Below are 15,830 nucleotides of genomic sequence, written 5' to 3' on the forward strand. Positions count from 1 at the left end.
TTAGGGGGTTTAAATGTCTTAGTATGAGCAGACAACCAAAGATTCTCAGATGTATAAGGAACGCCTATCGTATGAAAGACAATTGTAAAACAAGCCAATAGGGGAAAAAAGTGGAAATAAAAACTATGCAGGAAGAGGAAACCTTGATTTGTAGCCTCATGGACATAGAGAAGATACTGCCTTCTTATTTCACGGACACAGTGACACAAAGCGTTTAGCAAACAAACAAGGCTCTCAGAGCTTAAAAACATAGAAATGAAAAACTCAATAGAATATTGGAAGAAAAGTTGAAATGTTCTAGGAAGTGGAGCATAAAGGCAAAGATATGGAAAACAGGAAAGATACGAAGAATATAAGGTCCGTTTAGAAGGTCCAACAGCCAACTAATGGTTCTAGAAAGAGAGAATGGAGAATATAGAAGGAAGGAATCACCGATGACGTACATAATTTAAGAGTTTCTACAAAGGTCCACCGAGTGCCCAGCCCAATCGATGATGAAAGCGACCCTGGGAGCTAAAAGATAATGCAGCAATGCTCTGAAATGACTTTTTAAAAGTATCTATATGGGCTTCCCTGGTGGCGCAGTGGTTGCGCGTCCGCCTGCCGATGCAGCCAGACTTTTTTTTTTTTTTTTTTTTTGGCCTCGTGGCTTGCAGGATCTTAGTTCCCCAACCAGGGATTGAACCCGCATCCTCAGCAGTGAAAGCATGGAGTCCTAACCACTGGACCACCAGGGAATTCCCTCAGCCAGACTTTCAATGAAGTGTGATTGTATAATAAAATCTCTCGAAAAGTTTATCCCTCCAACACACCCCTTTTCAGGAAGCTACTGGAAGTTGTGCTTCAGCAAAATGAAAGCGTAACCCAAGAAAGAGGAAGCCAGGAGGTGCAGGAAGCATGTGATTCTCCGGGAGAGAGGCAAAAGGGACACACAGGGAGATGGGACAGGGAGATTCCAGGGTGGCAGCCATGTGCAGGTACGGAGGGTTCAGGGTCCAGATGGAGCAGGTCAGAAGGCTCCATAAGCATCCTGGTCAAAAAGACAAGGTGCATAGAATACCTGGTACGTCTGAACGTCGAGACGTAGACAGCCAAAGAGTTTGAATTTGAATTAGTGACTAGTGCATAAAAGACTAAGCAACTGAAAAAAAAGCAAAATGAGCACAAGCTCTAAGAAAAACTTATGCAGGAAAGGAAAAATAATTAGAGATTACTCTGTGGCTGAGCTGTGAATAATGTTGATGGACTCACAGTCGTATAGACGAAGATGTACTGAGCTAACAAAATCATGGTGTATCACGTGGTGGAAGGGGTGTCCCTATATGGAGCAGAGTGAGGAAGGAGAAAGTCTCATTTCCATAGAAGGAAGTCAATAGATAATGCCAAAACTGAAAAGTTAACATGCAGATAAATGCCAAAATGGTCAGCTACAGAGGTAAAGGCGGTTTTCTCTAAAGAAGAGGAAAAGGGACAGAAAGAGACCTGCTGGTTTTTTGTCACAAGCCTTGTGGAAACTATTTAAACTATGTGATTAGTAACTTTGATTAAAATTAAAAACTTTTTTTTTAAAGCCTGGCAAATGCACCAAGGATGTTAACTGTGGCACCGTGAAATATCAGAAATCGCCTAAATGCCCCCTGACAGTGGTAACAGAGTATTCTGCCATCATTCAAAATGAGGATGGAAAGTGTATGATCACAGAGGGAAGCCCACAATATGGTCAATTAAAAAAAGAAAACAAGGGACTTCCCTGATGGCGCAGTGGATAAGACTCCATGCTCCCAATGCAGGGGGCCTGGGTTCAATCCCTGGTCAGGGAACTAGATCCCACGTGCATGCCACGACTAAGGATCCCTCGAGCCGCAACGAAGACCTGGTGCAACCAAATAAGTAAATATTAAAAAAAAAAAAAAAAAGAAAGAAAGAAAAGAAGGGAATTCCGTGGCAGTCCAGTGGTTAGGACTCTGCACTTCCACTGCGGGGGGCGTGGTTCCCTCCCTGGTCAGGGAACTAAGATCCCACCAAAAAAAGAAAAAAAAAAAGAAAAGAAAAAAGATTACTTTAAAAATATTAATTTGCTACCCCCAAATGCTGAGTCTTTGTGGTTTTCTAGATGTGCCGAGGAAGTGAAGACCCCGGGGGAAGAGGCCGGCAGGGCGAAGGTCCAGTACAACGTGGAGTTCACCTTTGACACGGATGCTCGGGTGGCCATCACCATCTATTATCAGGCCACCGAAGAGTTCCAGAATGGGGTTGCCAGGTAAGAACAAAGGACCTGGGGAGCCACGTCCTTCCTGGACAGGTTAGGGTCTGTGCCTGACGTGCTCACCTGAGAAGGAAAGCATTCTTTTTCTACACCCAGGTGAGAGCTGGTTCCTGAATTTGGATTTTCTTCTCCACAGCCTTACTTTTTCACCTTTCCCCTTCAGACTGTGTGATCTTGGCACAGTGACAGATAGCAGCATAGTCCTTCAGGTCATCATGATGCTGTTAAAAATCTATTAAGCTACCTTTCTGTGGATAGGTGGGTTGAATAGATGACTTTAATAGCATTACCAAGCAAGGGCAAAGGAAAGAGATTATAAAGCTCTTTTCTTCTCTTCCACTCTGTACCGAGAACCTGTTGCTAACTAAGAACAGGCATGAAACCGAGGAGACTGTCAGGTAGTAACTTTTGCTTTGCTTCCCACTTTGATCAACAGCTACATCCCCAAAGACAACAGCCTGCAGTCAGAGACGGTGCACTACAAGCGTGGGGTGTGCCAGCAGTTCTGCCTGCCCTCCCACACCGTGGACCCCTCCGAGTGGGCTGAAGAGGAGGTGAGCTGCCGGCTGGCGGAGGGGACCGGCCGCTGGGAGAAAGTGCAGGGCAGGTTCTGCCCGCAGACCCACGGGGCACGGGAGCTACGCAGGACCCTGGCCAGCAGCGAAGGATAGGCCCGGTACTCGAAGGCCACGCTCCCCTCCAGCCTTGTGACGTCTTCGTGGCCTGGGAAGGACACATCTAATTTTTCTATCCCAAAGTAGCCCATTAACCCAGGATATTTTGAGAAAGCCGTGCCCAAAGGAAAGACCTGCAGGTTAGAAGCCTTTACATCTATGAGATTTTTTGCAGAGAGACTGGTGGCCTTCAATTCTACGGACTTAGGTAGTTACTAGGTTGATGGATGAGGAGCAGAGATGAGGTTCAGGCTTCCTGACGAGGCCTCCCTTTCTGACGGATTACTGTGCCCTTTAAATGTGTGAAGTCCCCCTTTTTTTTTTTTTTTTTTGTCTTTTCTTTCAGCTTGGCTTTGACCTGGACAGAGAGGTTTACCCGTTAGTGGTCCATGCTGTGGTGGATGAAGGAGATGGTACGGGTGCTTCCTGTCTTCTTGGCTGCACACGTGCCCGTATGTAGCGTGCAGGCCTGGCAGCGGCTGCGGCCTCAGAACAACACGCCTCCCCCGTGGGTATCAGGCAGTTCCCACATCCCCACGCACTCTTGCTCCCACGCTCCTCGGGCAACGAGAGTCCTGTTGGGTGACATAACCTGCCCCTTCCCGTGACAGCCAGAGGGTTCGTTTTGCCAGACTGTGCGATCCGGGGAAGGTGAGTGGAATCGAGGTGTGTTGTTGGCTTTCTTCTTCTTCATCCATGTGCCTTTATTTGTTTCAGAGTATTTTGGCCATTGCCACGTCCTGCTGGGCACTTTTGAAAAGGTCAGTGGGTAATGTTATAGGGCCTCACTTTGGTACATGTTGCTCTGTCTTTCCTGTGAGGACACGTGGAGCCCTGTTCGCTGGCTGCCTGGGCTCAGCAGAGTGGGTCCGGCTCGGAGGCTGCGCGGGGAGCTGGGGGAAGCACCACACGGGGGCTACGCCACCAACTTGCTGCATGACCTTCAACTCCTTACGCCTTGTTTCCTCTTCTTCTTTTTTTAAAATATTTATTTATTTATTTATTTATTTATTGGCTGCGTCGGGTCTTATTTATGGCACTCAGGATCTTCGTTGTGGTGCCAGGGCTTCTCTCTAGTTGTAGTGCATGGGCTCAGTAGTTGCGGCCCTTGGGCTTAGTTGCCCCACGGCACGTGGGATCTTAGTTCCCTGACTGATTCTTAACCACTGGACCACCAGGGAAGTCCATCATTTCCTCTTCTTAAAGTAGAAGGGCTAGACTATGTGCTTGAAGACCCTTCCTGTATCAGGAGTCTGTCATTCCACACTGGCAGGGTGTGGGGGGCTGGGAGGGGCCTCCAGGAGGTGTGTGATTGAGAGAAGTAACAAAAGAACAGCTGATCCTCGTTGCCCTCCTTCATAACTGTGTATTTTCGCTCCAGCACACAGATGGGACTTTCTGTGTCAAGCCCCTCAAACAGAAACAAGTAGTAAGTATTCGAGGGCCAGGGACTGTTGGTGTACCCCCTTCTCTCTCTCCACTCTTTTGCTAAAGCACTCTTCTTTCCCTTCCACCACCACCCCCCTATTTTTAAATCAAAGAAGAAAAGCAAACAGGGAATGCTCTTCTATGTTGGAAACTACTTGGGTGGCCTGAAAGGAATACTGATTTTTGGTATCTCTGTTGTTCCAGAATTGGTGGTGGTGAGGCAGCCATTATCTGAGCAGAGGACTTTAGAAAATGAAAGGACAAGATTTATCTCCTGACTTTAGGTTTAGGGAAAATGTTTTTATTTAAAATGCCAGGGTGAGAAACATTTCCGGCTAAAGGATAAAAGTATTGGGGTCCAGTTCAAGGCCAATTGGAGCTCTTGGCTTAATTTATCTCCACATTCCTTTTCTCACATTCCAAGTTTGCTGGCCATCTGCCCCCTTCCAGAATGATCAGGCAAGTTATGCATATGTCTGCTGGAAGTCCTAACCCCCGCTGTGTGCCAGCACTTTCCTTCCACTCTTGCAGAGGCATGAGGAGGGTCATGGGAGACAAGGAGGGGAGAGGTGTCAGTGGCATTGCCAAGGGAAGGTGTGCCATCACACGGAGGGTGTGGAGCAGTCGGGTGGGGGGCAGGGTAGGCCTCGGGTTGAGATGCAAAGAAAGCCCCCCCCCCCGCAGATGGGTGACAGATATCTGAAATTCTACATCATTCATGCTTTCAGGTATGAAGTGCTCTCCACCCTTAATGAGGTCAATAGTAGTCAGTAATACTTTAGTATAAATTTGTTGATAAGGTCCTTTCCAATAGAATCGCTGTGTTAAAGCAAGTTTTAAGAGAGACAGAGGAGATGACAGATCCTGAGCCCAGGGTACAGCCTGGAAAGGTCTGGCCTCAGTGAGTTGCCTCATGGGAAGGCCTGGTTCTACAGGACTCCTGGATGGGATGGAAAGGCTAGGGTAGCTCAAGGGAGATGGTTTATCTCTTCTTCTGTCGCTAGATTGGCATCAGCAACAGCCTTTGGCGGACGAGAGCGGGATGTGAAATCGGTGATAGGCTGGGCCTTAGGGGCGGGGATCACTGGGACAGGGTGGGGGGCAGGGGAGAGGAGTGGGCAGGCGTAAAGAAACAAGGGAGGGGCCAGCTTGGCACCAACATGGCCCAAGCTAGTGGGAGTCAAACTGGGCGTTGAAGTTGAGGTTGTAATGTTTTTTGGTTTTTTGGGGGGTTTTTTTTGGCTGTGCCTCGGGGCTTGCGGGATCTTAGTTCCCCGACCAGGGATTGAACCCAGGCCCCCTGGCGGTGAGAACGCCGAGTCCTAACCACTGGACCGCCAGGCAGTTCCCAAAGTTGAGGTTTTAAGGAGCAGGGCCAACAGGGGTCGTATGTGGCCGCGTGTCGGAGACGGGGTGGCTCCGTGGCCAGGGAGGGGGCGCAATCGGCCCCTCCTTCAAGGTCCTGCTCTCTCTTTGCGTCTGCATTTTCCCTTCCCCTCTTTTCCTTGCCCGTTTCTTCTCTTTCTTTCCCATTCCCATCGCTTCCCGTTTGTAACGTCTAAACTTCGCTTTTATTACATAGCCAATGCTTCTGACACGTGGCCTTCCATCCTTTTCCTAGTCTCTGCCTTCCTTGACTGTCCGTTATAGTGACCTGCAGTACGAGTGTTACTGTTGTATTTACGCACGTTCCCTGGTGGGGTTAAGGGCGGGTGGATTAAGCACTTGATTTTCGTTCCCCTCCCAAAGAGAACACGTAAGTAAATAAGAGCCTCCTTTACTCTTCTAGGCCTTTGATTTTTTTCATCGTGCATCAGTAGTCCTTGGCTCACGAAGGAGGTCGTGGGGTGGGGGGTGGGTTCCCACTCATCTCTCGGCGGAACCAGCCTGCCCTTGAACTTTTCCATTTGCTCTTCAGGTGGATGGGGTCAGCTACCTCCTTCAGGAGATCTACGGAATTGAAAACAAGTGCAACACGCAAGAGTCTAAGGCAAGTTCCATCCACAGTTCTGAATGTACTCTTCCCAGGAGGCAGAGTGAGAAGTTCTCTGATGCGGCCAGGATCTAGGAACTTAGCGTGCCGAACTCTGGAATCCATTTGGTCCTAGAAGGGTATTTCTTCTTCCTCGTTTCAGAGGATTATACTTTTATAACTTTGGAAATGAGAATATAGGCTGGTTTGGATCGGTTCTTCGGCAGGGCTCTGCTCACTCAGTTCATTGCTCCCCACTTCCCTGGGCGGCCTCCGGGGCCCCCTCAGCTCCGACTTGCAGACAGGACCAGATCTCAGCCTCCGAGGAGGAGCTTGAGACAGACAGTTGCCAGAAGAAGCGAAACTGAGTGTGCCAATGCACTCAGCAAACTACCAAGTTCAATGTAGTTTACCAAGTGCATTGTCTCCGCTCTGCCGGCAGGCTGCCTTCTAAAGAAAGTATGCGACGTGAGGGTCTTTGTGACACTGGCTGAATTTCTGTCCCCCGGCCAGGTGGCTGAGGATGAAGTGAGTGATAACAGTGCCGAGTGTGTGGTGTGTCTCTCAGACGTGCGGGACACCTTGATCCTGCCGTGTCGCCACCTCTGCCTGTGTAACACCTGCGCGGACACCCTGCGCTACCAGGCCAACAACTGCCCCATCTGCCGACTGCGTAAGCCCCGGAGGCCCTGCTGGGTCCCCGAGGTCAGCCCTCGGGGGAGGAGGGGTCGTGGCTTCTGTGCGGGCTCCTGTCCATCCTGACTCCTGTATCACCGTGTCCCGATGGCCTGTTTTCTTCTTCACAGCCTTCCGGGCACTGCTTCAGATCAGAGCCATGAGGAAGAAACTGGGCCCTCTGTCCCCAACCAGCTTTAACCCCATCCTCTCATCCCAGACATCCGACTCAGAAGAGCATTCAGTAAGTTGGGCTTTTTTCACCTTTTGTCCTTCTTCACGTAACCTTGTGGCAAGTAATTAAACCTTGGCATTCTGAAGTACTGAGTAAGCTGGCCGAGATCATGTTGTGTTAAAAACCAGCCAATAGTACAGTGGAAAATGAGGTTCTGATCATTAAAACCTCCCCTTTCCGCCTTGGGGACTCAGCGTCCAGTTAACGTTTACCATCCCTAGAGCTGTCAGCTTGCCGTTTCACTCCAGTGTCCGGGCGGATGCGGGTGGGGATGGGGTCCAGCTCTGGAACTCCCCCAAGCAGAAACAAGGGGATGGTTGTTTGGGATTTAGATACAATTTACCATTTTTATCTGAATCCTCCGAGAAGGTAACTGTTTTTCTTTGTCTTATTTCGTGGCTTCAGGGAGCCAGGTAGATGAAATAATTCACCTCTGTCTCGTGGTGTAAGTGATGGTGTCAAGCCTCCACGCTTTGTAGTTACAGACCAGAAGGTCTTGTCTTTAGGTTAACATGCTAGTGGAAGAGATTAATTATCAATTATTCAGTAAATGGTATTGGAATGATTAGGTAGTGCTTTAGGGAGGAACAATCAGTTTAGCAGTTCACTCCTTACCAGATAACAAATTCCAGGCGGGGTAACTAGTTAACTGCACTACAAACAGAGCAAGCCAAACATTAAAAACCTAGAATAAAATATAGATGATTCTTTAGTTGACTATGGATGGGAGAGGGCTCTCTGAGCTTGAAAACAATGGAATGCTACCAAAAAAGAACCTGTAGATTTTTCTTTTTGGCCACACCGCGCGGCATGTGGGATCTTAGTTCCCCGACCGGAAATCAAACCCTCCACCCCCTGCAGTGGAAGTGCGGAGTCTTAACCACTGGACCGCCAGGGAAGTCCGAACATGTAAATTTTATCGCATAAAAATTTTTAAACTTTAGATGTGTAAAAGATGACCAAATTTAAAACCAAACAGCAAATCATCTAAAGAAAAAAAATGTACTCACAACATTTGCATCAGAGGAAAGGCTAATATCTTTACCATAACTCACTTGAATGGAATAGTAGATAAATGGGCAAAGGATATTTTAAAAATTTCTCAGAAGAGGAAACATAGCTGGTCAACAGTCATTTTTTAAAAGGTCAACCACGTTAAAAATCAACAACATGCAAATTAAGATGAGAGACCATTTTTCACCTTTCACATTTAAAAACTTCCTTTTTTAAAGATACCCCATGCTGGCCGAGAAGCAATTAAAACAGGTAATCTGTACTGCTTGTAAGGGTGTAACTAGAAAGATCACTGAAAATAAACAAAACAAAACAGCTATATATATTAAGAGCCTTAAAAACATTTGTACTTGGTAATCTAAGGTCTTAGAATTTAATAGCCAGAAAATGATACGGAAAAAAGAGATTTATGCACAATAGATGAACAGATGTTCATCAATGTGTTGTTTACAGTAGGAAATGGACACAACTAAATAGCCAGCACCAATGGAAGAGTAAGGAAACGTATGGTATCTATGAAAAGGGATGCATGTGAAGGAAAATACTTATGTTCTGTGAGGTAAGCGGGGTATAAAATTATCATTAACACATTGATCACAACTGTGTAAACAGTATAGAGGAAAAAACACTGGAAGAAAATAACACTAGAATGCTAACAAAAGTGATCACTTTGGGTGATTTGATGGTTGGATGGCTTTCTTCCTTCTTTCCACTTTTATGTATTTTCCAAATTTCCTGTAATGAACATATATTTCTACTATAATCGGAAAAAATAAACAGTATTAAGGAGAAGTTCATCTGTAAGCAGAGTCAAGGAACACGCGGTTCTCTGATATTTTATCTTTCTTCTGCTTCTAATACAGAAGCTTTCCTTTGCCAGAGCCCCAGACTAGATGTAAAAGAAAGCATTTTTCCAACGCAGAGGAAGAAACACGCTCATACCATAAAACGAAGAGTATTTAATTAATTTCCCAACCTGTCTCTGATTCCCCTAGTCCTCAGAGAACATTCCACCGGGTTATGAAGTGGTGTCTCTCCTGGAGGCCCTCAATGGGCCCCTCACCCCATCCCCGGCAGTCCCTCCACTCCACGTGCTTGGAGACAGACACCTCTCGGGAATGCTGCCTTCCTACGGCAGTGACGGCCACCTGCCTCCTGTCCGGACGCTCTCCCCCCTCGACCGCCTGTCCAACTGCAGCAGCCCAGAACTCAAGCTCAGAAGCAGTCTCTCCAAGTGAGTAGCCAGCATGCGGTAGCGTTGGCCCTGGGGTCCTTGATGAGATGCTTTCAATCCATCTTTCCCCTCCTCAGTGCCGGCTCGAGTCCCAAGTCCCAGGGCAGTGTAGACTCTCTGGGCTGTTCCCAGAGCTGCTCATTGCACTGAAGACCTGGGCTAGCACCTGAGGGGGAGTTATCCCATCCCTTGGGAGAGGAAAATAAGATGGTACATGGGTACTTAGGAGGATCCAGACGGACGAACCTCTCATGTGTTGTGTTGTGGGAGGAGAGTACAGAGTATAGGGACGATGACATCGTTAGGGTCATTCAGGCCCCTGGGAGCATCACTTAGTCTGAGGACCGAAGGAACCTTGCGATCTGTATTTCTTAGGCGTTTACATCCAACTAGGAGCAAGTCATAATAAGTTTCCGCGGCAGAGGAAAGGAGGGTATTTTACAGATGAAAATATTGAAACCCTAAAAATGTCAGTGGTTTTCCCCCAGTTCAGACACAATTGTTCGAAAGAGCGAAAGGTAAAACTCCGATTTTCCGACGCCTAGAAGAGGTCTCAAAGCCTCTGGTGCCCTTTCTCTCGTCCCCGCTCCTTCCTAAGATTTAGGTTCCCTTCGGTTCCCCTCAGGGCCCTCTTCTCCCTGTGACGTCTGGTTAATGGGAGTGCAGGCGAGTTCTGTTCTTTAAGGGGCATTGGCTGCAGCTGCTTCTCCCTCCGGGCTTATGCAGGTCCATCTCCCAGAATTCTTCTGTGCTGCACGAAGAGGAAGATGAGCGTTCCTGCAGCGAATCTGAGACGCACCTGTCTCAGAGACCGTCAGCCCAGCATCTCAGAGAGGTAATGGGCGTCGTCCTTCCTTGTTTGGCTTTGGACTCCAGGTGCTCTCCTTCCTGCCTGCTGGCCTCTTCCGGCCCGTCTGCTCTCATTCATTCACCAGACGCCTTTTGAACACTCTCTGAGACGGCAGCAAAGGTGTCACCAGACTCAGTCTTTCATCGGTGTACGGGGCCTGCGTTACTGACCAGGCATGATCCTTTACGCCGAGGACACCAGCCGTGGGGAGACACAACAGTCCTGCCCTCCTGGCGCTCATAGGCTTCGTGGTTGGGGTGGGGCGGACACAAAAGACAGCCAGTACAAAACGTGTGTGTCAGGTGTTACCGGGGATCCGTGTGTCACGTAAGGGTGGGGCTGCTCGCTTTAAAAAGTGGTCCGTGGACAAGGGGACTCCCCCGGCGGTCCAGTGGCTAGGACTCCGTGCTTCCACTGCAGGGGGTGTGGGTTCGATCCCCGGCTGGGGAACTAAGATCCCACATGCCACGCAGTTGCAGGCAAAAAGAAAAGTGGTCCATGGACAGAGGAGGTGAGACGAACTGGGCAGATGTCTGAGGAGGGCGGGTTCTGGACGCAGGCGCAGCCGGTGGAAAAGCCGGGCGGCTGAGTGGAAGATGGGATCCTCTACCCTGTGCGCCCTCACAGGCTTTATGTGACAGAGGTCAGCGGGCTGTGGAGCCCACCCCTGGTAAGGCGGTGGGCCAGGTGCAGCGGAGCACAGGAAGGTGAAGAGCGGTTCCTGTCCTGAGGAGCTCATGGTCCAGTAGGAGGCAGGACATGTACGTGAATAACAGCAGCACATCTGGCACATAGGTGTTAGTAAGTGTTTGTCGGACGAGTGAATGAATTTTAACCAGAGGAAGGAAGCGCTCCCGAAACAGAGGCACTGATGTGCTGTGGAACATCACGTTCAGTGGAGGGAACCAGAAGTGTGGTGGCGGAGCAGCGCTGGAGCTGAGTATCAAAATTTCTTAGACACGAGGAGACAGGTGAGAGAAACATTTCCCGGTGGCAGGGACAGTACACGTGAAGCACGGAGCAGAAGTGGGGGCCCTGAGCAGGCCAGTCGTACAGTGGGAACGTGGCTTCACGAGGGCCCACCCGGCGGAGGTGTGCAGACTGGATTGGGCAGGAGACAGACCAAGCCGGGCAGGAGGGTTGCCTGAACTAAGGTTTTAAGAAAAGAAGACCTGGAAGAGAGAACACAGGCTGTAGAGAGAGAATCAGTAGGCCTTTGCATCTGCCCTGGGGTGCACTGAGGTCGTGAGCCCAGGTGACTGACGGGGGTGCCGGGCGCGGGCTGGGGGGCATGCGGTGTTCGTATTAGATCCGTCGAGCTGGAACTAACCCTCCATCCCAGAGGAGAAGCCCAGCAGGTACCGGGGCCTCCACTGGTTTTGTGTTCTCTCCCTTCAGAAGGAGAGCTGTTTGTAATCCTGGGGAAACCTGGGGTGTTCCCGTGTCACAGCTGCTGGGTGACCTGTGTCACCTGAGCTGCGGTCTTTGTGTGGCTCCAGCCGCTGCTGGGCCTCGGGCAGGATGTGCTGGCACCTCCCCCCGGGAGACAGCCACTCCGGGTCAGGGCTGCATAGAAGTGATGACGAGGGGAAACCGGCCCTCCAGGCCCCCTGCCCTGACCCCTCCCCTCTAACATGTTTGACTGGCGCTTACTTCTTTTCCCCCCCAGGAACGTGGCATCACCCCAGAAAGTGAGAACCTGACCTTGTCATCGTCAGGAGCTATTGACCAGTCGTCCTGCACGGGGACCCCTCTCTCCTCCACAATTTCCTCCCCAGAAGGTACATGACGGTGGGCTGGAGCCACTGCAGGTCCTTCCCCGTCAGCCGAGTCCATAGTGCTTCTAATATTTCCTCCCAGATGGACTGGGGAGCAGCAAATTAATACCTAAGCGGCAGACAAAATAGGCCCCGGCTTGAGAGGAAGTGACACTTGCTCTCTTGCAATGAGAGGGCGGTCTAGCGGCTGAGCTGGGGGAGAAGCAGGTATCTCACTCCCAGTCCTGCTGTCGTAAGGTTTTCTTTAACGTTATGACAGGGAAAAGCAAATCCCTCATCCCTGAGGTTGAGTTTGGAGCTCTAAAATGGAAAGGAGCCAAACCTCGGAGAACCTTCCATCTAAACCCTATTTGGTGAGGGCAAGGCCAGGCCGCTGGTGTCCTCGCTGCCCGGCGCAGGGAGAGAGCTCTGCTTCCAGTCCGCTCACAGCAGCTGGGCCTGACCTCCGTGTCCTTCCTCCAACTCCTGTCTCCAAAGACCCTGCCAGCAGCAGTCTGGCCCAGTCGGTCATGTCCATGGTGTCCTCCCAGATCAGCACCGACACCGTCTCCTCCATGTCCGGCTCCTACATCGCCCCTGGCACGGAAGAGGAGGGGGAGGCTCTCCCCTGCCCCCGGGCCGCCAGCAGGACCCCCTCAGAAGAAGGAGAGGTAAGAGAGGAGCGTGGGATCGCCCTCGCCGCTCTGCTCTGCTCTGTACTCGAGTCCCAAGGTGCTCAGTCCAGGGCCTGCCAGGGAGATCGGCAAAGCCCCCCAGTGCTCGGGAGGGGAGCCCCGGAAAACAGGGTACCGTGTCGTTGAATCAAAGACTCCCTCAGATGTGACCTTCCGTGTGGCACCACTTCTGTCCTGAGGACTTGCTTTGGGTTTGCTGCCAGGAGAGCTGGGTAGGAGAGCTGGTGGCACCTGCACCTTGACTTTTGTTGCTCCCTTGCAGGTGACACCAGCGGCGTCTCCAGACTGCAACTTTGCGGGCCTCGCCGCCGCCGCCGAAGAGCAGGATGCAGAGGTAAGAGCAAGGTGGACGGTGGTGCCCCCTCCCAGGTCAGAGGGACTGCCGGTGCTGGCAGAGGATGCAAATAGGATGGGGGCTGTTCTGGAAGAAGCCTTCCAAGGTGGTGCACTTGGATCTGGTAGAGGCAGGGTGCGGAGTAGAGGGACTGTCCGATTAGCAGGGGGCGCTGGTCTCAGCGTAATAGGCGTGGGGTGATTTCTAGAGGGAAGTCTTCCAGGCCAGACCCTTGAGAGGGTGTTTGTCCTCCAATTCACTTAGTATTTAGCTGGGACAGGCATCTCACATCTTCCTGGCACTGGGGGACACAAAGACCGAGTGACAGGGCTTTTGCCTGCCCACCCCCCCCCAGTCCACCCATCCCGGAGCTCCGTCTGATGGAGGAATCAGAGTTATAACTCAGCGTGAGAAGCGCTCTGACGGAGGTGTGGCCGAAGTTTATGGAATGCCCAGCTCACAGTGGGGACTCTACAACTTCCTCTTGAGCCAGATGTTCTCAAAGGAGTATCTGGATAGGGTTGGGGATCCTAAAGGATTTCTGAAAGTTTTATGATCTCACGGTTTGCTTTTTCATTTGACAACTTTTATTTCCACCTGAGAGAAACAGTGTGAGCTCAACTATTACCAAGGCTATTCTGACAGTCCTCGGGTCCCTCTGTAACGTGCCTCAGACCTGGCCCCTACAGGCCGGTCCTGCCTCGCCAAGCAAAATCTGCCTCTGCTGGGCCTCCCAGCCATCTCACACGGACAGGAAATGTATAGATACCATGAGGGTGATTAGTTCTGTCTTCTGACAATCAATAGACTCATTTCACTGCTTTATGGACTGATAGTGCCTTCCTTCTGTCCTAGGGAAATGATGTTCTAGAAGAAGAGGATGGATCACCCACACAAGAAGATGGTAAAAGACCTGGTCTTTTGCTCCCTTTTATTATATTTCTTTCCCGGGTATTCTCTAAAGGGTACAGAAAGGGGCACTGGTGTGACTTGGTGGCACTGCTCAAGGGTGTGGCTTTGGGGAAAGGTTGTCTTCTTGATGGAATATCAAAGCAAGCAGGGTATCTGAGGACCTCAGCAGCCTTCCCGGCTCTTTCTGGGCCTCTGAGCCAAGGCTGCAGAAGATACATGTAGCTCTCCATTTACGTTGAGTAGATCCTGAAGAAGCTTCTTGGGCAACTCCCATCACCTTCCTTCCTGCGTCAGCTTCTCAGCTGAGTCTCACAGAACTGCTCTAGCAGCCCCAAATTTCAGCAGCAGCAGGAGAACAGCTTCCTCCCCTTGGGGGAACCGACTGTTAGGCAGTAGGTTTTCCTGCTTTAGTGAAGAAAACGGCTGATGTTACAGTAGCAGAAGGGTCACAGCCCTGGCGGCACAGCGTAGGCGAGGTGAAGAGACGTTAGCAGCTCAGCGTAGACTAGCGTTTGTGGGCTATTGCAACGATTCTCTTTACCATCATTCAGGCCTCAAGTGTATATTTTTTTAAATTGGAATAGTTGGTTTACAATGTTGTGTTGGTTTCTGCTGTACAGCAAAGCGAATCAATTATACATATACATATATGCACTCTTTTTTTAGATTCTTTTCCCGTATAGGCCATTACAGGGTATTGAGTAGAGTCCCCTGTGCTCTACAGTAGGTCCTTATTAGTCATCTCTTTTATATATAGTAGTGTGTATATGTCCATCCCAATCTCCCAATTTATCCCTCTCCTCCCTTCCCCCCCCATAACCATAAGTTTCTTTTCTACAACTGTGACTCTATTTCTGTTTTGTAAATAAGGTCAATTATATCTTCAGTCGGAAGAATTTTGTTTCTAGTAAGCCGAGAAGCGAAGGGACGACCTAGATACAGAGCAAGGAAGCGGGGGGGAGCGGGCTGGGAATCCCACCTGGGAGTGCAGGACCAGGCGTCCCAGGAACCGGTGTCTCTTCCCTCTGCTCCTCTGAGGTGCCTCCGCAGAAGGGCAACCTCCAGAGCACACCTGGATCCCAGCGTGGATGCAGATGTCGTGCTAGTCGCTTCTGCTTTGGCGCTGGCAGCTGCTTGGGGGGCGGTGTGGCGTGTAGGGGGTGCGCATGCGCACTTGACCACTCTCGCCTGGCCAGGTAGTGCCGGAGGAGGGTTGGTCGCCCAGGCTGTGCCTCTGCCGCACGCGCGCGCCAGCCAAGCCGGGGTTGGGCGCTACCTCCCCTCGGTTGATGTCTTCAGGGCTCAAGGCTCCGAGTTCTCCATTGTGATTGTCGCCCCCCCACCCCCGCCGTAGAATATTTGCTTCTAAAAGGCACAGGGCAGTACGTGGTTTCCGCCTGACATTCCGTACGTGGTTTCCGCCTGACATGCCGTACGCAGTAGATGTATGTTTCTTCCTCTCCCTTTCACCAAAGAAAAAAAGCGGGGTGGGGGGCTTGAAAAAATAACATCTAAAACTGTCCCCTTCCCATCTTACACGACTACAGGTTTCTGGTCAGCCCCTTAAAACATACTCAGAATAGCAAATTAAGTCTCAAAGAAAATCATAATTTTGCGAACGACGCGATTCTTTGATTTGAGGTGCAAAATTATGGAACCAAAAAGCTTTTTTTTTTTTTTTTTTTTTGCGGTGCGCGGGCCTCTCACTGTTGTGGCCCCTCCCGTTGCGGAGCACAGGCTCCGGACGCGCAGGCTCAGCGGCCACGGCTCACGGGCCCAGCCGC

The 15,830-nt window shown here is 50.4% G+C and overlaps 1 protein-coding gene across 1 annotated transcript in view; it reads left to right on the forward strand.

Moving 5' to 3' along the window:
* RNF157 (ring finger protein 157) overlaps nt 1–15,830 on the forward strand; it is a 57,911-nt gene that overhangs the window by 32,673 nt on the left and 9,408 nt on the right. The window contains exons 3-16 of the mRNA XM_028498874.2: nt 2,016–2,260; nt 2,703–2,820; nt 3,287–3,353; nt 3,658–3,701; nt 4,322–4,369; nt 6,287–6,358; nt 6,854–7,013; nt 7,147–7,259; nt 9,260–9,498; nt 10,225–10,333; nt 12,018–12,129; nt 12,604–12,776; nt 13,063–13,134; nt 13,990–14,038. Coding sequence (XP_028354675.1) covers nt 2,016–2,260; nt 2,703–2,820; nt 3,287–3,353; nt 3,658–3,701; nt 4,322–4,369; nt 6,287–6,358; nt 6,854–7,013; nt 7,147–7,259; nt 9,260–9,498; nt 10,225–10,333; nt 12,018–12,129; nt 12,604–12,776; nt 13,063–13,134; nt 13,990–14,038 — 1,621 coding nt within the window. The remainder of the gene's footprint in view (nt 1–2,015; nt 2,261–2,702; nt 2,821–3,286; nt 3,354–3,657; nt 3,702–4,321; nt 4,370–6,286; nt 6,359–6,853; nt 7,014–7,146; nt 7,260–9,259; nt 9,499–10,224; nt 10,334–12,017; nt 12,130–12,603; nt 12,777–13,062; nt 13,135–13,989; nt 14,039–15,830) is intronic.

The sequence above is a fragment of the Physeter macrocephalus genome, chromosome 14 (genome assembly GCF_002837175.3).
Source record: "Physeter macrocephalus isolate SW-GA chromosome 14, ASM283717v5, whole genome shotgun sequence".
Lineage (NCBI taxonomy): Eukaryota > Metazoa > Chordata > Mammalia > Artiodactyla > Physeteridae > Physeter > Physeter macrocephalus.